General features: G+C 32.4%; 1 protein-coding gene across 6 annotated transcripts; it reads right to left on the reverse strand.

The window, feature by feature from the left end:
* Positions 1-2,206: 2,206 nt before the first annotated feature.
* On the reverse strand, positions 2,207-25,376 carry LOC105338959 (TBC1 domain family member 5). Of its 6 annotated transcripts, none has more exons than XM_020071703.3 (20): positions 25,230-25,376; positions 19,351-19,617; positions 18,271-18,379; positions 17,835-17,924; positions 17,287-17,367; positions 16,846-16,913; positions 15,237-15,339; positions 13,922-14,010; positions 13,381-13,401; positions 11,870-11,920; positions 11,315-11,384; positions 10,885-11,054; positions 9,375-9,517; positions 9,100-9,206; positions 8,700-8,799; positions 8,043-8,219; positions 7,015-7,250; positions 6,445-6,544; positions 5,836-5,915; positions 2,207-4,792 (listed from the first exon to the last, which is right to left on the reverse strand). In XM_020071703.3, the coding sequence occupies exons 2-20, from the start codon at positions 19,581-19,583 to the stop codon at positions 4,340-4,342; spliced, it is 2,481 nt and encodes an 826-aa protein (XP_019927262.3). In that variant the 5' UTR covers positions 19,584-19,617; positions 25,230-25,376; the 3' UTR covers positions 2,207-4,339. The 6 variants fall into 6 exon arrangements, with proteins under 6 accessions (XP_019927262.3, XP_034300210.2, XP_065939947.1 ...); XM_034444319.2 differs by lacking the exon at positions 15,237-15,339 and adding an exon at positions 16,394-16,496; XM_066083875.1 differs by lacking the exons at positions 15,237-15,339; positions 25,230-25,376 and adding exons at positions 16,394-16,496; positions 19,845-19,966.
* Between the last annotated feature and the right edge of the window lie 246 nt (positions 25,377-25,622).

Genomic DNA, 25,622 nt, shown 5'->3' on the forward strand with positions numbered 1-25,622 from the left:
GGCCACAGTGGGGGGATGAATTTTTACATAGGAATATATAGAGAAAATCTTTAAAAATCTTCTTCTCAAAAACTATTGGGCCAGAAAAGCTCAAATGAAAATGGGAGCATCCACAGGTAGTGTAGATTCAAATTTGTTCAAATCATGGTCCCCGGGGGTAGGGTGGGGCCACAATTGGGGGATTAAGTTTTACATAGGAATATATAAAGAAATCTTTAAAAATCTTCTTCTCAAAAACTATTCGGCCAGGAAAGCTCAAATTTGAGTGGAAGCATCCTCAGATAGTGTAGATTCAAGTTCGTTCAAATCATGGCCCCCGGGGGGTAGGGTGGGGCCACAATAGGGGGATGAATTTTTACATAGCAATATATAGAGAAAATCTTTAAAAATCTTCTTCTCAAAAACTATTAGGCCAGAAAAGCTCAAATTATAATGGAATCATCTTCAGGTAATGTAGATTCAAGCTCATTCAAATGATGGTGCCCGGGGGTAGGGTGGGGCAAAAATGGGGGGATCAAGTTTTACATTGGAATATATAGAGAAAATCTATAAAAATCTTCTTCTCAAAAACAATTAGGCCAGAAAAGATCAAATTAAAATGGAAGCATCCTCAGGTAGTGTAGATTCAAGTTTGTTCAAATCATAGTCCCTTGGGGTAGGGCGGGGCCACAACGGGGGGATCAAGTTTTACATAGGAATATATAGAGAAAATCTTCTTCTCAAAAACTATTAGGCCTCATATTTGAATGGAAGCATCCTCAGGTAGTGTAGATTCAAGTTTGTTCAAATCATGGTCCCTGGGGGTAAGGTGGGGCCACAATTGGGGGATCAAGTTTTACATAGGAATATATAGAGAAAATCTTTAAAAAATCTTCTTCTCAAAAACTATATGACCAAGAAAGCTCAAATTGGCGGGTAACCATCCTCAGATAATGTAGATTCAAGTTTATTCAAATCATGGTCCCTGAGGGTAGGGCGGGGCCACAATGGGGGATATATTTTTATACATAGAGAAAATCTCTAAAAAAATCTTCTTCTCAAAACTATTAGGCCAGGAAAGCCCAAATCTGAGTGGAAGCATTTCCAGATCGTATAGATTCAAGTTTGTTAAAATAATAGTCCAGTGGTATGGTGAGGCCACAGTGGGGGATGAATTTTTACATAGGTATATATAGAGAAAATCTTTAAAAATCTTCTTTTTGAAGACCATTTGGCCAGAAAAGCTTTAACTTGTGTAGAGGCATCCTCGGGTATTGTAAATTCAAAATCAGAGTCCCTAGTGGTAGGGCGGGGCCGTGATGGCAGTTTGAATTTTTACATATATAGAGAAAATCTTTAAAAATATTCTGGGAAAGTTTTTCGGTCCAAAACTCAGTACTTAGTGTGAAAGCACAGGTTATGCAGATATAAGTTTGGTGAAACCATGATACCCTAGAGAAAAGTGGGGCAACAAAATGGGGGGGGGGGTATATAGGAAAAGAGAAAAATCATCTTACAGGTACAACAAGAAAAGGGGCTTGGTATTTACCAAAAGAAAGAGGTGGATAAAAATTGGCAGATTTTCAATTTTTTTAGCAAGATCTACTGTACTTAGTTGTCAAGATATTTTGATACTGTAATGCTAATTTGATCAGAATTTAGGCAATTGTTGCTCAGGTGAGCGATGTGGCCCCTGGGCCTCTTGTTTTAAAAATACCTGCAAATTTTCAATGACGATGAAGGCCTTCATTTTGTTAAACTTGTATCATCTTTACCTAAGGATGCTTTGTGCCAAATTTGTTTGAAATTGGCCCTGTGGTTCTGGAGAAAAAGTTGAAAATGTAAGAAGTTTACTGACAAGCAGACCAACACAAACAAACAGACGCCGAACAAAAAGTGATCAGAAAAGCACACTTGAGCTTTCAGCTCTGGTGAGATGACAAGAGCTTTGCTGTACTTGAACTTAAAACCTGTGTGCAACCTACTGTAGCTATACCCAGTGGATTAGAGATGGACACCTTATTTCGATGATCTAAACACTTCTGCAATGGATTGAAATCACTATATTGTGAAGTCCTGTCATAAAAAGTAAAAGTTGTAGGATGTTAAAAACCCTTTAAATATAACATCAACACATGTATGCAACCGATATTCCCAGTTTAGTTATGGCAGTAATGCCGTATAATATTTTTTCTCTAATTAGATTTTACTTAACATGAAAAAAATCTCAAGACTATGAAATGAAGATTTTAATTTTATATTAAACAATAACTTATTGCACAAGGAATGTGTAGATTAAAAAAAAACAATAAATTTTTCTATGTAACAATTGAACATACTTTAACAGTATAGAACACATGTAGAGCACAAAATTAAGATGATGAATTTACCTACAAAAGCAGGCATTATATTAATTATCTAAATTAAGTCATATCAGCAACTCATTCCTGAGCATTTCCAGTAAAATACCGGTAATCACAAAAAGGAGAAATAAAATTAGAACAAAATTTGACAGTAAAATTTGAGATAATGAAAGTAAGCATTTGAATAAAAGAACTCGTCTTGATATGAAAACATTTTAGCCCTGTTATTTTTTACAACTCCAATTTATGGGGGAAAAACAAGTTTATGAATAACTACTGATAGTTAAATTCAAAGAAGTACCGGTAAATGTAAACAAAGTCTCTTCGTAATAGAAAATAAACTGAAGCTATGTTGATTTTGGTTTCTTATACATCAAACCATCTATTAATTCCCATGTTCAAACAAATTTTCAATACACATGTATGAAATAATTCAGCAGTTAACTATAAAACTTAGAAATAATGCAAGTTTCTTGCTAATAGGTGGTTTTCTTTTTTTAAACCTAGAGATCTGTGTGCTTCTTTGTACATGGCAATTCTACAATGCATGCATCATAAATTCATCAGCTTATCGTAATATATCTTGAAAGTTTCATAAATATCACAATGTACATTTTTAAAATGTATTCATATGCACGAGTATCCTTCTGGTACATGTAAAACCAGTACATGTATCATCAAGTGAAACACAAACTGAAAATAAACCTTACATAATGAAAACAAAGTGTATTTGTCAAAGTTAACAAGTCAATGATGCAAGAAAAAATTGTGATTTAATATACATGTATCACCAATATATAGCTAGCATGCTATAATTTGAGACTTCATGAAGCTGCACTCATTTTTACAGCAGTGCCATGCACAAGCCTAATAATTGCCAGACTAATATGAAAAAAAAAGAAATTGACCAATACAAACTTATTAATGTAAATATAATTTATGCATTGTTGATTCTTCGACCCAAGACAACAATATATGGAATACCAAAAAAATTCTATCCAATATTAATTTTTTTCCCTAGGTTAATAGCCTCAAAGAGTAATTTGTACTTTTTTAAGAGAAAGAAGAGTATGATTGTCTCAATTACATAATACTCATAGCTTTAATGGTGGGAACAGATGAACTAAACCTGAGAATTTTTTTCTAAAAATGATGTACTTGTTAGAGGAACACTGAAACTCTTTTAAAAATATCCCACTGGAATTCAATAGATATTTCAAAGCTTTCATCAGTATCACGATTAATTTTGCAAATACCTATTACTGTGGTTTCATCAATATTCGTTGAATACCAATTTTGGCGGACTTCGTTGTTAAGTTAATCCACGAAATTCAATGTTCATTGAAGTGCAATTTCTACTCACACTTTGTATTGATAGGGTCATTGGCCACGAATTTACGTATCCTTGAAATTGTGATTTTTACTTTATCCACGAAAATTGATAACCTTGAATATTAATGAAACCACAGTACTTCGGGAAAGAAAATGTATACAGAGTGAAAGATTTTATGGTGGATTGGGACCTCTTCACTATGTAAAATAACAAAGTCAATCATACATGTAACTCTATACTTTTTATCTTCCACATCTTTAACAGGCTAGATCAGTTAATGAATGATTTGCATTTTTTTAAAAACTTTTGATGTCAAAATGCATTAATTGCCAAATCAATGTTAATCTTGAATTTCTTAAACAGTCATTATATCTTTAAAAAAAAATAATGGACCATGCAACATCTTAAAGTGTCCTATGCCACCTAGTAAACAACCCTAGTTTTTAAACTCATCATCTCTGAGACTGACAGACACATTAATTAACATGAATGCCTATTCAAAGCAAAAAAAATATCATCACATGAACTAAGATATGGAAATGGTAAAGTGCATACACAAGTACAAGTACATGTATACACAAAGAAAGGCTTCAACATTACACTCTATTTTCTTTAATACACGTATCTTTACCTAATTACTACAGACACCTATATACCATTGCTATTACACAGAATCGACTGAACACTTGTAATTGTACAGGGGATTTGGACTTGAATCCAGGGGATGGGTTTTCTCTGACACGTCCACTGGTTGGCTCTGAATCCCAGATTTCCCATGGCCAGTTCCCGGTAAAACACGGTCACTCAGTTCAAATGCCTTATTATCCTCCTTGTGATTATGAGCCTCTTTTTGAATTGACCCTTTCCTAGGGGTCACTGCTTGGATGGGGCCCTCTGGAGGGGATTCTGCATTTTCAGAATTGTCCTCACTACTCATGTAAAAGATGCCACTCTTTTTACTGTGAGACCTTGATCTTGGTTTCTCCTGCGGAAGTGGCTCATGATTTTCGGGAGAAGTGGCACTGTTATTTTCTGGTTCATAGTAATCGTCTTTTATTGTCACATCTTCCTCGTCCATCTGAGAAAACTTGAGAGTTCCCTTCAAAACATCTCTGACCTAAAAACAAATGTAATGCAATGTACTTAAAAAAAAAAAATTATGAAACATTTTGCTCTGGTACATAAGAAATACAAAGTTACAGTAAAACATGGATAAAAGTTTGACTGCATTGCATTTTTTTTTTAAGAAAGAGGAATTGAGTGAGTTTTGCGTATCTAGTACAGTGTAAATTAATTCAATAGTTTTGTTTTCTTTTGAAACAAACATGTATTCTTCTGAAATATTAGCATGACTGAATATCATACCTAAAATATGTTACGATATGTACATGTATTAAACCTTTATTTGTTTAGGAATCATTCACTATTGTTAACAGGTGGTGAAAGGTCAAGTCTCAACTAGGACTCGAACCCAGAGCATCTGGCATACTATGCAAGCACTCTAACTACTGAACTATTGAGAACAGATGTATTGACTGACATTCACACACCTGTTAACCCGGTGACATACTCCCCCTATTGATAGAAATTTGTACTCAAATTAAGAGTAGAATTCTAAAAGTTATGGAAATGCTTTGAAACATATATTCCTAGGGAGTAATGGTAAGATTTGTTCGCCAAATGTAACAGGTGGTGAAAAGTCAAGTCTAAACTGGGACTCAGGCCAGGGACGTATATACTATATAGTATATACGTCCCTGCTCAGACCTAGGGCCTCTGACATACCATACCAGCGCTATAGTCACTGAGCTATTGAGACTCGATATATTGACTGACAGTCACACACTGTTACTTATTAGGTTTGTTACTGACTGTTTACAGAATTTGTGGGGTCGGTAAAGTCCATAGAAGGCGAGGCGGAGCTTAAAAAATTCAAGGTATGGTTGAACATTTATGTAAAAAATCAGCTCAAATAACGTTATATCCGCCATCTTGCTGTATAAATTTTGACGCTTGTCGTGTAAAGAAATTTATAAGGCAATCAGTTGACGCGATTTATCCAATGAGGTCAAGACATTCTAGTCCGAGGCAAAACAATTGTTAACCTTGTGACACTATTTTCTCTATGTGTTATAAATAACAACCAGACAATAGCAATACCTGTTTTATTCCTGCTATGGCTAACAGTATTTCATCCTCATTTTCCAGTGACTGATGTAGTACCTCAAACTGAAGTCGCTCTGGAATTATACATGCATCACATAAAAATATGAACATAATAAATCTAACATTGCTAGGCAATTAGAACTTTATTTCTTCCAACCGCTTCTTTGCAGACTCATCTGAGATTGAATAGAATGATGCCTATGAAACACAAATCTATAGGATAAAAGAAAAGGGGCAATATATTGAAGTATGATGTCCCTCCATCTCAAATATTCTAAGAAAATACAGAGAAAATCACATGAAACCTCACTTTGTTGAGTCAATTAGCATACAACAACCATCTAAAACCTCAGACAAATAATTCACTGAACTGTACTAATTCATTCACAAGGATAATTTATGCTCTATACAGATTGAAGACTTCTCCATACTTTCATGAAGAAAATATATCACCAATGCTAACATACATGTACATGTCATGAACTATCATGAACAGTAACATGATTTCATCATATTATCTTTATTCTGATACCATCAACAATGAATGACTTGGGTTTCAAACAATTAAAACTACTGCCTAAAATAATGAATGGAATGTCTTACTGATGTGACTGTCCAGTTTGTTGGCACAGTACAGAGACATGGATTCTTTCTCGTTTATCTGTCCTTGAAGCTCCCCCATCCTATGCTCCAACTCAGCCATCTACAACATCACAAACACAAATCAAGCTAGCTAGCTTTTTATTCCAAGTCAATCAGTTAAGATTTTCATTTTTTAAGTACTGCAGAACATATACGAACTACTATATAATGTGTTCAGCTTCATGTTATGTCAATTTCAATATCTACAGTTAAACACCGTTATAGCGAACACACTTAAAATGAATTGACCCTTACAACAAAGTGATTTCTATTCTTTGTGATTTATTACATGTTGTAAATTTGACGGATATAACGAATTACGCTTATAACGAAGCAAAATCGACTGTCTCTTGCACTTCGTTTTAAACTTTTTCATATCCAACATTTATTTCTACATTTTGACAAGTAAAAATGTTTTAATTCCCTAAATATTATGTATTGATAAGATCCTTACATAATACATGTATGTACAAAAGAAATTAATTCACAAAGTTCAATTTTACTTTAAATGCACACATCACTTGCACTGACTTGTTTTGATAACTTCTTTCCTTTGCCTTTCAAATTTGGTAATGTGGAGAATTTAGCAACATTGCCGTTCATTGAACCATCCTCTTGGTTGTAAAGTGTCATGTTAGCAAATCTGTCATTGGTTGGTTCCAGGCGTGCCATGCTGCTAGGCGACGGGGTTTGTTTAAACATGGCGTCTTCCACCTGAGACAGACTAGCAGAAGATCCTCTCTTATGCTGGGGGTACTGTGGGGTTCCTGTACATGTAGATAAATTGGAAAATGATAATGTATTCTTGATATTAAGATACCGCGGTACTGATAATCGTTCACTTTTTATTACGTTAGTTTTATACATTTGACTTGGGACAAAAATTTTCCATATTAATTCATTAGCTAGCTGATACCAATAACAAAGAAAAACATTATCACAGGTACATTCACTTTATTTTAATGAATATCTTTTGCTGGAACTTACATTGTAGATGAATAAGAGTGAACAAAAATTCTACTAATAATTACATGTACGTGGTAGTAAGAAATTTTGAAATATGTATGTTTTCTTCATAAAAGCAAGTAAAGAAATTATCATGCATTAAAAAAGCATATATTATGTACAAGAAAATGAAAATGATATAAATATATTTTCATTTGCAATTTTAAAGTTGGTTACCTGGACATCCAATTTTTGCATGTTTCAGAAGGAGAAATGTTTGTCAAAGAATATGCCAATAGCCTGGTTATAGCTTTTACAAATTTTACCATGACCATGTTAAAAGGCATTTTCCTTTCCATATATGAATCAAATAATTCCAACAATCATTCAACTAAGTAATACACCCACTAAAATTAAAAAAGCTTTCACCAAAATGGAAATATGGTCAGACCAACAACATAAAGCACCAAAAGCAGATACTCAAATCTGAAAATAAAATTCTACCCTAAAGTTTATGAAAGGAAGGGCGAGGAAACCAAAATGGAGACAGAAAAACAAGACAACATCTAGTCACAACACCCAGTTTACCTCACTGATGGGCAGTGTTATTTTACCTGGCGAGATATCAGTCTGGAGATTCATGGGAACACTAGAGGATTTGTAAATGGATGGCTTGTTTCCATCCATTTGTAAAGTTTTGGGTCTCATTTTGCGTGAGAATTCAGAGAAGCTAGATGTCATGCTTCCAGTCCTGTGGTGTTTGTAAGTACTAGTACTGGTGTTAGTGGAGGCTACAGGGGAAACGGTGTAGTGTAAATTAACAAAGCTAGTACAGACCTAGTGTGATTCAATGCTATTTTCTCACATAATAGGACAGATTATTTGTAAAAGAATTTTTTATTGTTTAGAAGAATTTCTCAAGCTTTAAATTTTTATGTTGAATATGAAAGCATGTATCGTTAATCTTCGATGAATTGCATGAAAAAAAAATGTTCTTAAAATAATGGCTGATAACTCATATGTCAAGCCATGTAAATACATGTAAGTTTGAGCAAATAATGAACATCATTGGAATAAGATTATGACAGTAATAAATTAAAACTATGATATAGAACCTTTTTGCATACAAAAGAGAAGAAAAGGTGGTAATCCCCCTTGCCTAGCCTATATGTTCATGTACTTGTGGGTGAAACAGATGAGTATACCCTGAGACCTACTGGTGTATATGTGAGGTAATGAAGCGAGATAAATGTAAGTAACATGTGACCTACTTGTGGAGTTGGAGCTGGCCTGTGGGGGTGGTTTTTGGGAGACAGGAGACTTGACATTGTTTACAGTCTGGTAGCTGTAATGAGGTGGTCGAGGGAAGTGCTACAAAAAAGTCCATCACATATAGTATACATCAACTTTAAGAAATATCTCCTCCAAATAGAGATAATTTTCACATTTTTCAAACAATGTTTCATCGTGCACGACAATTTTATTACACATACATTTACCAACAATTTTGCTAACACAGGCACACAAATATACACAAGAGAACAATTTTTTTTATCTCGGTACATAGTATAACTTTACCGGTACTTCATCCAAAACACTGCAATTTTTTTATGTTTTAAAAGCATTCACAACATCAATGTCAGCATATTGGCTTGATCATAATACACCTACTTTGGGTTCTCTCAGGTACTGGGCCTTCTCTATCAAGTAACCTATGTCCGGCACTGGGGGGTACCGCATCAAGCAGGTGAGGCACTGTGGGTAATCACTGGACAACACTGAAACAAGGGGAATAACTCAATTTTTTAATTGCCAGTAAAAAAAAATCAATCTTGGTAATTTCAATAAAAAAAACCCCTAAAATACTTGTCCCTATTTTAAAATTATTGGCCTGATAAACTACAATGATCAATTTAACAAGACTCATTGATATTTAGCATGCTTACATAGATCTCTTATGTACAACAGCATGGCCACAAACACAAAGTCCACCAGTTCAAATCCCACACCGTCCGCAAAGATGGCATCCCACAAAGCCAGGAGGTCCTGCATGGGGAATTCCCGTCCAAACAGAAGTCTTATCCAGCGACTGAAAAATTATTGAGCTTTATTCATTAAAACACAAAAACATCCCAATTTATTCACACTTATTCAACAAGAAATATTCAACAACCAAGTGTAAGTAAATATTTTTTGTTTTTTTGAGAATTTTTTACCCTTACTTAAATAATTAAAAACATTTGTATTAAACATTACTTTGAGAAACATAGTGTATTTGTTTAAAATAAAGAAAGAAATAAAGGACAAACTGCACAGGGGATGTAAATTTTCCCAAGGTGTCGCATCACTAATTGCTTTCCATATACATGTATAATACAATCGGCAGTAACCCATGTTTGATTCAAATCATGTACATGTATAATATATAAAATAAACTTCTTCTTTTTTATAATTTATTGTTTTTGTTCCATGCATACTAATTTTAATAAATTCACTTTTTATAAATTTTATACACATGCATACTCACTCATCCACAAGTATATTAACATACATTTTTCAATATATGTGGTAAATGGTTACTCTGCTTACAAAAAAAAAAAAAAAAAATACATGAAAACGTACATGTATTATTGTTTCAACAGTTTCCATACAAAAACCATAACAATCAGAAGTATTAATGTTAATTTTCTTAAGGTATTTTTCAACAGGAACAATTCAATGATTGTAACCACTGGGCAGAAGAATCACTAGTGGTCTTATAACAAATTTTAAAAACATCTTGCACTGATATTGTGCCTACTGTATATGGCATAAGCTCTGCCTCCCACTTGCTGATTGAGGTTGGAATAACCTCATTTTTATTAAAAAAAATTACAAAAGATTTTTGAACATTTTTCAGAAGATATGAGAGGTTCAAAAAATAAAGGTACATATGGATTAGGAAGTCTTTTGAAAGAAGACCTATCTACATGTATTAACAATGATTTCAAATATTTTGAAATAGCTGTAACAATGCTATTGTATTGCATCACACAACTGTCAGTTAGATTTATGTGTTTTTAAGGGCCCCAAAGTCTAAAAGATTACAATCATCATCAAAAAAATCTTGCACAACATATATATAAAATAAACTTTAACAGAATCAGTTCATTTGTATTGTAACAAAATATTCAGAGGAAATGTTGTTTATAAATAGAGGAAATGTTGTTTATAAATACCTATCTCATCAGCAACCATCAAAACAAGAACACCTTATACCTGTGATATTAATCTTTGAAGATATAAGGAGCCTTTTTAGGGACCCTCACTTACATTCCATAGATCTGTGGAGCTATCTCCAGCACTTACATTCCATAGATCTGTGGAGCTATCTCCAGCACTTACATTCCATAGATCTGTGGAGCTATCTCCAGCACTTACATTCCATAGATCTGTGGAGCTATCTCCAGCACTTACATTCCATAGATCTGTGGAGCTATCTCCAGTCTCTCTAGATGTCCGTGCAGCTCTACATCAAACCTCTTCAGGATGTAGTCCTGTATCCGAGTCAGCTTGGTCACTATGGCATTGGATGAGTTCAGGTCCTGGGGGCGCGCAAAGGGGACGGAGTTCAGCTTATCCTTGCTCTGAAATCATGGAGAACAAAACTGAAGAATGTAAGGAATGCTTAGAAAGCATTTTAAAACATCCATAAAGAATTGTGAAATTCTCATAAATTGACACCACATTACTCTTTCTTACCTTTAAAATTAGAGTAATTAATTTAAATTGATTATGATTTTTATTGAATAAGAAAATTGTTTTTACAGACCAATACTTCTTGTACTCTCAACAAGAAGTGAGGACTTTGACGTTTACATATACATGTAATGAGGAGAGTCGTTACCCTGTTGACTGGAATGTCCCTGGCATTGTACCATGGTTCTACAGTGCGCATTATCTGACTCAGCAGGGCACTACAATCAGAGAGTGGGTACCTATCAGTTCATTTTCTTTGAATTGAAGTAAAATTCTGTCATTGAATTATTTAGTATACACTATATGTGGTGGCCAAATATTGGGGTGTGTGTGGAAATACCCCAACAAAGAATTCATATTTTCAATAAATTATGAAACACATCTGTCCTGTAAAAACAATGCAATCCACAAAAATCTACCCCCCCCCCCCACCACCACCACCAAAATTTCATGGAATGCATTAACAGGCATTTTAGTACAAAATTGTTCAATAACATTCAAAGACAATTTGTCACAGAATTTCTTTTTTTCTACTCAATCCTTTTTTTTCTTTAAATCAAATTTATAATCAAAGTTCTGATCAAAAAAGTGTTTTCTTTTTCACAGAATAGAATCATTTAACATTTGAAAGAATTAGTGCCCATTATGAGCTCTGAAAGTTTTTCTTCCAACGACTACCGGTAAATATTTTGTTTACACTTACTAAGCATCATGTTCGAGATAAGCAGGGTCCATGATCTCCTTCACAATATCCCTAAAAATAGGGAGAAACATCTTAATTACTACCAATTACTTGTATAACTAATCACAAAACATATAAATGTTTATACTAGCTGGTATACACAAGTTTAAAAATTAATAAATTATCGGTAAATATACATAATTATCAAGAAGTTTGCATTTAATATATAAAAAAGGAAGCTACAGATCTATGCGAGTACCTTGCATAAAGATTCTAAAAAGTACCAAACCTTTTTGTTGTCAATGAGAGTAAAGTTTATCAAATAAAAAAAAGAAGAAAACAAAACCAAAATTATTGCAAGACATATCTAAACTAAAAGTTCAATGAAAATACAAAATAAATTTGTTAGTAAATTTCTGCTGATTAACACAACTTTAAGTTCAAATTAATTAAAAAGATTTGGTACATGCAAAAGAGCAATTCATTAAAAATATGGATCTTATTCAGATAGATTATTTATGATTACTGGCAAACTACAGATGGAAGCAGGCAGCAAGTGGAATTATCATGTACACTGTAGGGTATCATTTCTGACAAGTACACCGATATAACTGTCTTAATTTTCTTTTTTCCAGTAAAAACACATGTATAAACAGTGTATAAAATCTTACATTAATCATAATTCTCACATTATTGTATCATTTTAATGATTTTTTAACTTAACCCTTGACAATATCACCCCCCCCCCCAAAAAAAAAATATAAATTCTTTTTTCTTTCATCACTGACTTAATTAAAAGGATGGATTTCTTGAAGCATAAGCAGGCATGTAAAATTCATACAAAAGTGACAGTGTGTAAATGTAATTATATCTGTTTATATAGGAATAATATAAATGTACATACAAGAGTTTTGGGATAAAATATACTTTCCATCACCAAGTGCAATTTGTCCAGAAACAAGAGGCCCTTGGGCCACATCACTCACCTGAACAACTATTTACCTATATTTTTACTATATCAAATAAAATTGTGGCAATATCGAAGACTAACTTGCTTATTAAACAATTTAAAATTAAGTTATAGCAATTTTTTCTCCTATGAATACTTTCCTTCATATTTCCATAAGATATTAGATCAATCTCCCATATTGTGGTCCCCCTCTGGTTCCTCAGGGTTATGATTATGTTAAAGTTCTTACTAGTTTGGGTACTTCTATGTTGAACATTTTTTCTTCAGAATGACGAAGATTTTCAATGTTTTTTTAATTCCATTGATCTTTAAAATTAAATTTAAACCTCCATTGAGCCTAACAAGTGTTATGGTTTAAATGATTGTGAATCAACTGTATGTATAAAAGATACCTAGATATTGGAAAGCTGGTATTGGAGAATATATGTAACATTAAAATGCATGGGGAAAAATTAAAGCAACTGACAACTTTGGACAAATTTTTATCAGCAAAAGCTCACTTGAGCCTATGGCTCAGATGAACCAAAACTGCTTCTCAAATTTCAAATATCAAATTGCTAACCTGTCTGGCTCATTTATCTGGCTGGAAAAATTACCAGGTTTTTATTTTACTTCTTCATTTTTCAAAGTATTTGTTAACTAAGCTTTACTAAAACATTTATACAATTTCATGAATATTTGATACATATCAAATACTAGCATGAATAAATTTCCTCTCTTTCCCAATTCTCTCATCTTACTTAAGAACATCATCATCCTATCTGTGTAATAAATAATTAAAACTGTATCTACTGATACTGTATTTTCTGGCATGATTAATGTGCTCTCTCTCTCTCTCTCTCTCTCTCTCTCTCTCTCATCAATAAATGTTATTCACATCATCAGTTATCAATAAAACTTAAATCTACACCACCCACCTCATTTACATGTACATTGTGATTAAAAAAAAGAGATTTAATAAATATGTGCATTAGATGTGACTTTATGTGTGATCAGAGAGTTCAAGAAAATGAAAACATTTTGTTATCTTATCAATTCTGAAGTAAACCGATTTATACATTTATTTGAGTTGTGAGGGACCAATGTGTATATGAGACACTTACTCTAACGTTTCAACCTCTGCAGCGTGGAGAAATGCCTGGTGATCACAATGGAGTATGAATATCAATGGTGCCAGCAGTTCATGCATTCCCTGCAACACAGCAAAAACACAATCACAAGTCTCTTTAATAGAACACAGCAAAAATACACATCACATCTCATCAATATACTGAAAAAATTAGCTCTCTGTGAAATTTCTGTAAAGGTAACATTTTGTCTCAATGGATTCACAGTTTTATAGATTATAGACTTTGACAGATAGAGAACTTGGTTTCTTTTGAAACATTCTTTTTTTCAATCAGAATTGGCTTAAAATTAAACTATACACTTTCATTCAAGGGTTCCTACAAATCTTTATCGCTATGCAAAGATTTTTTTCTTTCTGCATTAATTCCATGCAAATGTGCAATAGATAAAACAGGCTTTATTAATATAATCTAAGCTAAAGATACATCCATTTTCTGAATGATAAACAGGCATGCATATCTCAAATTCAAGTGTGAACATATTATAGGTAGCATACAGAAAGGGCAGAAAATGAGACAAGATCATGTGAAAATAACAGACATGTTTTAGTATAATTAAATTACCGAGAGAATATCAAAAGAAGAAAATCTGCATAATGTTCTCCATGAAAATATCACAAACTATTTGACTAAAGGTAAATTCAACTTATGAAACCTTGTGCTCATTGGAAGGTAGAAATACAATATCATTACTGTTGATTTGAGATGCCAGAACTCTTCAAATATTAAATCTGCACATGTCTACATTTGTATTTTATAAGTACTAAATATTTGTGAAAGGTTTTCACTCACAGTAATTTCTGCATGCTTGTCTGCTGAAATTTTTATTGTGATACAAGTGTTTGAATCTAGATTTTTTTTTTTTGAAATTTATATTCAATTTAAATTCTTGCAGCAGACATATATAGCAAGCACACCAGCAGCTGTAATAGGGGTGGCAGGAAAACTTAAAGTTGACGGTGAAAAAGGGTTCCATTTGCTTTGTAAAGAATGATTTTTGGTGCACTAATTACCTTCACCTTGACTGATTCTAGATGGACACTTTTCGGGGGGGTGGGGGGGGGGGGTGTCAAGGGAGGGGGCGGGTGCAGAGATATGCAATATGTGATTGAAGACACCATCTCTTCCAGAGTCCTTTTCAAAGCAAAGTAAGCAAAGAAACTAGCCTAATTGTTTGTATTTTTGAGACTCCCCCACCCCCACCCCATCCCTCAATTCATTGATGGTGAAAAAAAGAAACTAAAAGTCATTCCAGGAACCATCTCATTACAGGCAAAAGCAATCACAATACCTGCTTATATGAAAGTTCTGGGTACGTTTTACAGAAGCAGAACAGAAGATCTAGCATCATTTCTTGGATGGCTTCCTTGTGAAAAAATTCTACCTCAGGAAAACTAAAAATATTCAATGAAATGAAAATTCTTAAAAGAGATAAGAAAAAAAAAAGATTACATCTGTAAAAAAATTAAGGGAGATATGGTATGGTTTATAGCAGGAATTGTTCTGTCCTAGGAAAAATCTCTCCAAAAAAGTGTAGCTAAGGAAGAAAAAGGGAAGCCAATGCCTTTATTCTCTATCACATCAGATAAAAGTAATATCTGTTGGAGAAAAAAAAGATGAATTTGTTTTGAGCCACCAATGTTTTAAATGCTGAATTTTGAACCCTTTTCACTGGAATGCAAGTCAAAAATGTTTTGTGTTATAAGTTTACATTTAGGCATCTGAAAATATCCAGTACATTAAAAAAATAATTTATCTGTATCCATGCTACCTATAATTAAAATAAATGTGATGGTTATATGTGTTATACAACTCAGCTTTTTTCAGTGAAGATTTAAACAGAATAAGAGTTAGTATCTAAAAGGTGGACTATGGTACTTCCACAATTGAAAACTTAAGAGTATATCTACCGGTACATCATAACAATGAAAAAGAAAATAGATAATTTAGATGGGTACACCAAAAAATATGTACATGTACAAATTTCTATTGAGCATAGTACATGTATGAGATAGAAGCAATGCTGACAATACATGTATTGTGATGTATTGTTTCAAATGTACATGTACTGGCAATTTGCTACAATACTCTCATGCTAAAGACTAAGCTGACTAAAACAGAGAAATCTAAAACAACAAAACAGGAATACATGTATATAAAAGAGAAGAGCAAAATTTTAAAATATGATCCTTTGGATTATAACTAAGTGACACGTATTTCTCAATTACTTTTTTAAAGAACTTCTTCATTAATAAGATGAGATTTCATATGAAAAGCGAAAAAAAATTCATGTGCTATATCCAAAAATTTTACGTTATTGAGATTGATTAGAGGTTAAAAGAAAAAGACAGCAATTTTTTCTCCTTTCAAGAGGAATACATTTTTCAAAATTTATTCTTCCCTTTTTAAAATCATCCCATAAAACGCAAATATAAAATCTTAATCCACCTGTCGATAGGAAGTATCAGCATTTAGTTTTGCATAAATAAACAAGATGTCCACCATCAAATTTCGCACTTGATTTGACTGGAAGAATGCGATCCTAGGGTACCTTGATGAGCAAAAAAAAACAACTCTGAAGTTATTTATTTGCCAAGTAAATTTAGATACACAATACCAACATACAATGTAAATTTACCAAATACTTGCATCTTTACAGTTGTATAAATACAACATAATAATGCAATAGAGTTTGAAAGGGTTACATAGATTTTATTCATTATAAATAAGATGAGTTGAACTTTAAAAGTCAATTTACATACGATTTAATCTAAAAATATATCATACAAAACAACATCTCATCAATACAATGTACCTATAAAGGACTGAAATATCATATTATCACTTCTGAAGAAAAAAGTCAGCAAAATGATAAAGGTCAAAGGATAAAGGTCACTTACGTTCTGATGACATCTTGTTTGATGGTCAGTCTCAGCTCATTGTCCAAGAAAAATTGGTTCCAAGGACTCTGTAACCAAACAGTTTATGCACATGTAAGTACACATGTACCAGCCAGAAAAGAAATACTAAAGAACATAACTATAATACTAGGTTCACTCAGACCTATTTACTGTAATAGAAACCCAGAGACCTTAAAACAAAGGTCAAGGTTCACAATATTCATTTATCATAATGTATGCTTATTTGCTTGATAATTGTTTATCAGAACCTATGATCAAGAATACTCTCTAAGTATTTTCTTCAGAATGAAGTGATTTAAGAGATTGATTAGACAATAAACATATTTTTACTATAGTACATATTTGTAGGGATTTGACTTAATTTAACTTGTCAAAAGGCTGTGGCCCAGTAGAGTGCAGTTTGAAAAAAACCTACAATACCTCGTCAGCCTGAGACAGGGGGTTGTTGAGGGCTAGATCTGAGGCACTGCAATCGACAGCTTTCCTGGGGTTCACTATCAGCTGTAACAAAGGTCATTATACAATCAGTCAATATGTATTAAACATGTGTTATATCACAAAAGAAGTATACATGTTACAAGTTCCCGAATACATCAACTCCTCCCTACATGTGTTCAATAGGTTTCTTTTACATTCAGCTAATCTAAGCAGAACGTCCAACAATGGAAGTGTTCAATAGGTTTCTTTTACATTCAGCTAATCTAAGCAATATGTAATTACATGTAAATGGATATCAACATGCATAATTATGCATATGTACATGACTATCAAAAGTCAAACACTGATTCTGCTGCTTAGCTTCTAAAGTTATGTTTTTTATAAAAATTTGTTTATTAAAAATATTTATGTGTACAACATGATGTAACAAAATAAATCCCAATCTATTAGCAATAATTTAGTTTTAGACATTTGGAGGACATGCAGCTAGCTTTATAATTACCAGTACATATCTCTTTGTTTACACTTACCCTGTCTTTTAAATCGGTGTATTTACTTCTTGATTTTCTACAACTGTTCTTCCAATGGTGGATGTCATCTGGTAAAACATCCAAGAAAACCTGCGTGCATGCAAGAAAATATATTAAATGACAGGCTTCCTACCCCTCTCCAACAACGAGGGGTAAGTTGTCGAACTGCCAGGTGAAAATGGCCAGTGATAATTTAAGAGGTTTTGGAGAGAAAAAAATCCTACATTTACCAACATTGTAATGAATTTATGCATGAAGTGCTTAAATTACTCAAAAATTCTTTCCCTGATTTTACATGGTACTTAAAATCTATAGAATATAATCATGCCATCTAGATAAAATTATATATACTGGTCAAAAATTGATATCAATTATAATAACAAAGAACAATTTGACGGAATTAATTTCTGAACTAAATGAACTGCTTATTACGAACCTTCCAACACACGGAGCGGAAACGACTGCTGCGTAAATTTCCATTCATGGCATACAACCTGAGCTGCTTGCGATAATTCTTTCTCTTGAATAACTTCTCCCATTCTGCACTGAAATTCAAAGTAAATTTAAGTGTGTCATTCTTCAGTGCACTATCAATTCATTCCATATACTAGGTATACGCGTACTTGAATTTTTACAGACTATATAATATATGTATGTACATGTATTGATATACATGCATGCAATAAATTATGGTGCATTATGTTAAGCATTTTGTATGCTAAAAGAACCATATACATGTATCATAAAAACAAATCTGTACTTGGATGTGCATGTCATTTAAAAGTACATCTGTATATAATGAACCAAGTTGACAGGTTTGAAACAGTCATAACCAATAGAATAATCAAACTGATTGCTTTTATTTTCAGATATCATGAAAAATGTTGATTCCTAAAATTGATGCTTATGAAGCAACCCCCTTCCTTCCACTTACACACAGCATATCGTCTTTCAGATAAAGTACAATATAGATAACAAAAAAATCAATGGTATCAAACGGCTAGATCACTGCAACTGTGACAAATATTACACAGTCCGAACATACTGAGGGATCAATATCAGTACATCTCAAATAATTGAGCATACATTGTAACAGGTATTAATTCTACATGTACCGGTATGTCATAGATGCACAGATGTTCAATACTTTATATTTACAGCTAGGGTGCATCTTAAAACTGTTCATTTTTCGCCCATATGAACTCTCCTCTTTTTATTCATAAAATCTTTATTCAAAACATTTGTTCAATTTTCTAACATTACAGGAATGCATCTTAAATTTTTCTATCATGTTTGAACCCTCCCATTTAAAATCTTTTATTCAAAACATTAATAATGTTCAACAAAATTGAAAGGAACAAGATTGAAAAGATTATTCACAAAATATTGCAAAGTTTCCAACGGATGAAGGTCTAGCTGTGTTCCTTAATTCCCCAAACTTTGATAGTCTGCATCATTGCATGTAATAATAACAATGTCTGACCATGATCAATTACAATTTCTTACACATTTTTACCTGTAGGAATTGAAGGTACTGGCACTAGGTGGGTCGGGTTTCTCCCAGTCATCCAAGCTGTCCTCACTTTGCTGCCGGCTAGGTTGTTTGTTGTTGTTGCTTTCTTTCTCAGGGTCAGTACTGTCCCCAAAGTTCTCCAGGGTGCTGAGAATGTCCTCTTTGGTGGGGGGTGAGGGACCCCTCCCCTGTGAGGGCTGGGCCGTTGCTGCCTCCTTTTTTCTCATTGACCACATGGCAGCTGGTTCAGCTAGGTTATCATTTTTATGTCTACAAAGAAAGAAAAATGTTTCACTAATATAAAAACAAACTGTATCACATAAATAACAACAGTTATTTCCATGCAGCATTGAAGAGGGAGATCCTATGCAGAGTTGACACAAATACTCACAAATACCATATAACAAATTTTTATGCATGCAATGCTGTCAGCAGATAATATCTGACAGAATTGCTACTTTAGTATTTATAAAGAACCCGTGGCTATCAAATCTTACTCTGCAATAAGACAAACAAAATGGGATTTTTACGTCCTTGTGCCAGTTGAAATATTTATCCTGTTGCTTTGAAAACGTCTAGACACCGTCATCGCGAGTACATCTAAACCATAAACATAAAAATCAATGAGTCTCCCAAGCTTTCCACTAAAGCAGGTTGGTGATAAGTTTATTGTGTATTCATATCATATATATATATATATGTATGTAAAATGTTTACAGATGTACAAAAAACTAATGGTAAACTGCTTCTTATATCATCATAGTTAGGGTTTAACTGCATGCTACAATACTCTGAAATTTCATTATTGAGTAACATATGTTTAACTTAAAGGTTTTTTCCCCTACAAGTATTCATACCTACAATGCAAAATCATTAACAATTTTCTACATGCACATACAATGTGGGACCTTTCTTATCCTTACAAAAAAAGAAAACCGACACTTGAAAATGTTGCATATTGTGTCATTTTCATTTATCTTCTGCATTTGCTCGTAAAATATCAATAAAACTACATGCCTGTTTGTTATGCGAAACACAGCATCAAACTTTCATTCAATTTGATATACAAATTGATAAAAGACATTAAAAAAGATTCCTGATCAAGGTAATGAATATAACTCTTGATAAAGATGTGATCCCTGCAGGAGACGAGTTTTTATTAGTAATTATTTCGCAATGAGTCATTGAGATGAAGACCACCAATATTGATTAAATGATGCACAATTTAGTTTATTGCACAAATTTGAGTGATGCATGAACATGATGAAAGTTTTTGATGTTAGACACATAAAAGCTCTTTGATTTGATCACTTTGGTTGCATGGCTAACCGGTGTATATCAGACAAGTTTTGATTTTTACTAGAGTCACGATGTACAATCATTATATATTCAATTTGGTGGTGGTATGAAATTAGATCACCAATATGGCAATAAAATCAAATCACCATTGGCAATGAAACCAATTTACTTATCAAAAAAAGAATTAAACAGCTTTGAAATATTATTTTTAAAGATTAATAGAGGTCATATGGCTAACTTAATTATTATTACTTATTCATGCACATACAAGAGCATGAAATATGTCTCTTTATTAAATATCAAGCTATAGTGCCTGTCTCAGTGTCAATTTTCTCATCAGAGTTCAATCTCAGTTCAATTTTAGATTTTCTACAAAATACAGCAACTGAAAAGTCATCTCTGAAGTCTAACTAACTAGCAATGTAACTAAAACAGGTTTTTTTCTCCAATCCATTTGCTAGTTTTTAATTATTTTTGGGGAGTGTGGGTGGGGTGGGGCAGGGGAGGGACTAACCATAACTCAAATTTCAATTAAAATTAACTCCTACACTCGGGGATTATGAGTTAAACAAACCTGAGGATGCTTCAATATAAAATGACTACTGTAGTCAATATGACTTTGGTGTTTTAGGTGGAAGATTTCTAAATACTTCCATGTCTATACACTTTAAATCAATTATTGTAAGGAAAAAAATATATCAGATTTTTTCCTGTCAAAGTTTAATTATTTCCCCTTTTTATGTGATAAAACACAGACCTATAAAATTAAATCCAGTGAAGAAACTTTGTTTGATCCTTTTGGAATTTCTATATGAAAGTTGATTATAATATAACATTCTGGAAACCTTCATCTGGTGATAGTTCCTAGGAGCGTTGAATAATAAAAAATATCAAATGCCATATCATAAATATACATGTACATTGTTTATTTCTGCTTGCTATGCCACTGTAGTAATATAAAACTTTGATCATGTGTTTATCTCATTGGTTATGTAGTAACATCTTACTGAATCATTGAAAAATTGAAAATTATGGATTGGAAGATCCAATAATCATCGATCCAATCAGGCAAATCAGTGTTTTAAAGCATATATAAATATGCAATAAGCATGCAATTAAAACTCCCCTCCCATTAACTCTGTTTTATTTGATAATGCAACCATCAGTAGGAGAGAGCTAGTTATGCTGACTTGAACCCTTGGCTTGAGACAATGCCTTAAATACTGGTATATACCATGATTCACAAAGCTATAATTCATCATTTGATATAACTACATGCACTTACCAGCTTCAGTTGCAGCACATGTTTACATCATAATATTATAATTGAAAATAAGCACCAAACCATGATCTATACGAGAGACAAGAGGATTGAAATATATGATTGAATAATAGAATAACTGGCATAAACTGCTCCCCTGGTGGGCAATATTTGATATGCTTCAGTATTAACAAATATCAGCCTTATACAAAATGAGTAAAATGTTCATATCTGTGTGTGAATTATTTTTGACAGCACAATGATCAACACTGGAATTTATGGTTTGACAGTTCCAAAAAAATGTTGATTTGTTCATAATTATTAACAATTAACTTGTCACTTTCTTAAAAGTAAACAAAAGTAAGCCCCTATTTCTTGATATCTAATGAAAGGTCTTGTAAATACAACACACATTTTGTTAAATAATTGTTTAAAAATATTCAGCTGTTCTAGTTTTACCCCTGGTTGGAGTTCACATGTCAGTTCAATAAGTTGGGTACAGCACCAAATGTAACGGGATGGGAAAAATAATGACGGACCAGACTGGAATTTCAACCCAGGCCCCCTGAATCTCTAGTCAGGTGCTCTAACAATTGAGCTATCTGGCCCCGGTATTCGAACCAGTCTGACTGTCACATGTGTTTATTGGTTTCTCCATTCGAATTGTCACAACAACAAAAATGTTAATATGTAATATGATATAGATTTGAAACTATTGCAATCACACATTGAATTGATCTCAACTATATAGCATATTCCATATAATCCATTTATATGCACTAACCCAAACACTTGTGCTGTATTTAACATTATTGACAATTTGATTATGGCAAATTATATTATAAATATATCCTATATTTGACAGTTGGATGGAACTGTATAATGACCTGATATGTATAATGTCCTGATGACCTGATGGCGTGTATTTTGTAAAATATTGATTTGAACAGTGAAATAAGAACAATATTTTTTACCTAATTGTATAGATCATACTATTTTCTCTCAGAAAAACACAAAAAATAAATTATAACTTCTTTCAAATTATTTTTACAGAGCAAATAATTTTTTTTAGGGGTATAATGTCCTGATTTTTTTGTATAATGACCTGATGATTTTTAAAAGGCCATAGCTATAAATTTTAAGCTTTAGGCCTCATTATTTATATTGACATCGTTTGATATGATCATCTAAATGAAAATTCTGAAGTTTGAACAAATATAAATGGATACTTTTTCCAAAAATCACTTTGATCTAAAACACGGGGTATAATGTCCTGATTTCAGAATGGCCTGATTGACCTGATCAAGTAGATAATGAACCGGATCCTATAATTCTGACAATTTAAGAACGAAGAAAACATTTCAATGATACATACAAATAATCTTATTAAGATTTTTTTTAAATTCTTGGTTATTAAGACTGTTCTCTCTCTCTCTCTCTCTCTCTCTCTCTCTCTCTCTCTCTCTCTCTCTCTCTCTCTCTCTCTCTCTCTCTCTCTCTCTCTGAAACAGCTGAATTTTGTTTGGGTTTCAGTGTTTATACATTTTTGAAAATACTTAAATACCACATTTTCTTAATATAGAATTAAATGAGTGTGAAGATTATATGAAATGTGATTTGTCTACTTCTCATTTTCCTTTTTTTTTCGGGGGGGGGGGGGGGGGGGGATAAGTTGAACGTATGTATTATAGGCTATATATATTCAAAATTAAAGTCAGTATAGTATATCTTTTTGATTTTAGATTGAAATTTAAGCCTAAATACATTGTATATGTTTTCTCTGTAAGTTACTAAACTTAGAAAAATTTATATGTAAAACTGAAAAATACACACAATAAGAAATATCGGTAAATACCTTGATCTTTAATGGAGAGAATCAATCTTTTATTGTTGATTTAAAAAAATATAATTCATATACACTCACATGTAATACTTTGAGATGATAAATCTTAGTTTGTAAAAATATTCTGAGGAATTCATACATTCGGCAATGTAAACATAAAAAAAATAAGGTATGTAACAAGGAGAGGACCACTTAAGTTTTAAACAGTGTACATGCAGTGTAAACTGTTAATTGCTATCAAAACAAAGGAACCCAATTATGGTTCTTGTGGTAAAAAGGTGTGAATAACACCCCAGTAAACCATACATTTATAGAGCCTACTGAATATATACAGAGGGGAAAATCTGTCAAACACTATACGCATCATATATAATCTGACACATATAATACCAGAACAAATAATATATTGAAACATTTATATATATTAAAAAAAAATATCATAACAAAATAAAGAACATAAAAAAATATATTTTAGATAGCAATATGTGGGTTTATCCCGAATAACTTTAATATTGTCCCTAATTTCATTTATATGATCAAAGAAACATGAACAGATCTTGATTATTAAAGAGTTTATCCTACAAAAATATTATTCAAAAGTTTATAAAGATCCATCTTTTACACAATTTTTCAGATATAAAGCTGAAAAATGGTGTTTGGTAAACTGTTGAAATTTATCAGGTCACCAGGTCATTACCAATTAAAAATCAGGTCATTATAACCCTTGTTTTTTTAACTGCTCAATAAAAAATAATTTAAAGGAATTTTCAAAATATCTTTTGTGTTTTTTTGTAGGAAACAGTATGATCTATACAACGAAATAAAAATGTTGTTCTTATTTCATTGTACAAATCAGTATTTTACAAAATAAATGCCATCAGGTCATCAGGTCATTATACAAAAAATCAGGACATTATACCACTGAAAAAATTATATGCTCTGAAAAATTTATTTGAAAGAAGTTATAAATTATTTCTTGTGTTTTTCTGAGAGAAAATAGTATTATCTGTATAAATATGTATAAAACATTGTTCTTATATCATTGCACAAATCAGTATTTTACAAAATACACGCCATCAGGTCATCAGGACATTATACATATCAGGTCATTATACAGTCCCCAGTTGGATTGACTGACTGAATCAGATAAACTTATCAAAGAAATAATTAATTGATGGATAACAATATCACCGGTAATTAAATTATAACCACTTCAGTTTTATGCATATGAATATAAATACCTTTACATATATATATATCACATGATTCATTTATAATCACAAACTATCAGTATGATAGTAATCATAGTTTATTTTGTCATGTGACGGTTTGAATATGAATTGACATTGTTAGTGTTAACTGTCAACTACTATACTAAATGCATACTCCAGATTTTTAATTGGTTTAAATTTGTTAAATAAATTTTTTTTATTGGAGTCAGAATGAAATTTTACACTACTGTAAAAAGATTCTGCTTACCGGAAAATGATGTCAGTGGAGATCGAAAGTTCAACAATATCAAGGTCATAGAAATGTTTGAATGGTAAATATTAAAACTGACATTAGTCGACTTAAAAAATATATAAAAGTTTGTAGCAAAAAGTGACAAATACCATTTTTAAACTGACTGGAAAAATATATTTTTAACTACCAATTTACTTCTCTTTCAACGAAATTAATTTTATGTCTTTCCGGATTGCATTGCTTTATTGGTTTTAAAATTAGCATATTAGAACGTCTCGAAAACCCTGACTTTCCCGAAATAAGAAGAGAAAGTCAGAAACAGGCAGTCGTTGTTGTGTATTTTGTGGTTGAAGGTGAATGTTATGAATTGTTTTCTTTTTATTTAAATTGAAAATTTCTACCGCAAAC

The sequence above is a fragment of the Magallana gigas genome, chromosome 5, assembly GCF_963853765.1.
Source record: "Magallana gigas chromosome 5, xbMagGiga1.1, whole genome shotgun sequence".
NCBI lineage: Eukaryota > Metazoa > Mollusca > Bivalvia > Ostreida > Ostreidae > Magallana > Magallana gigas.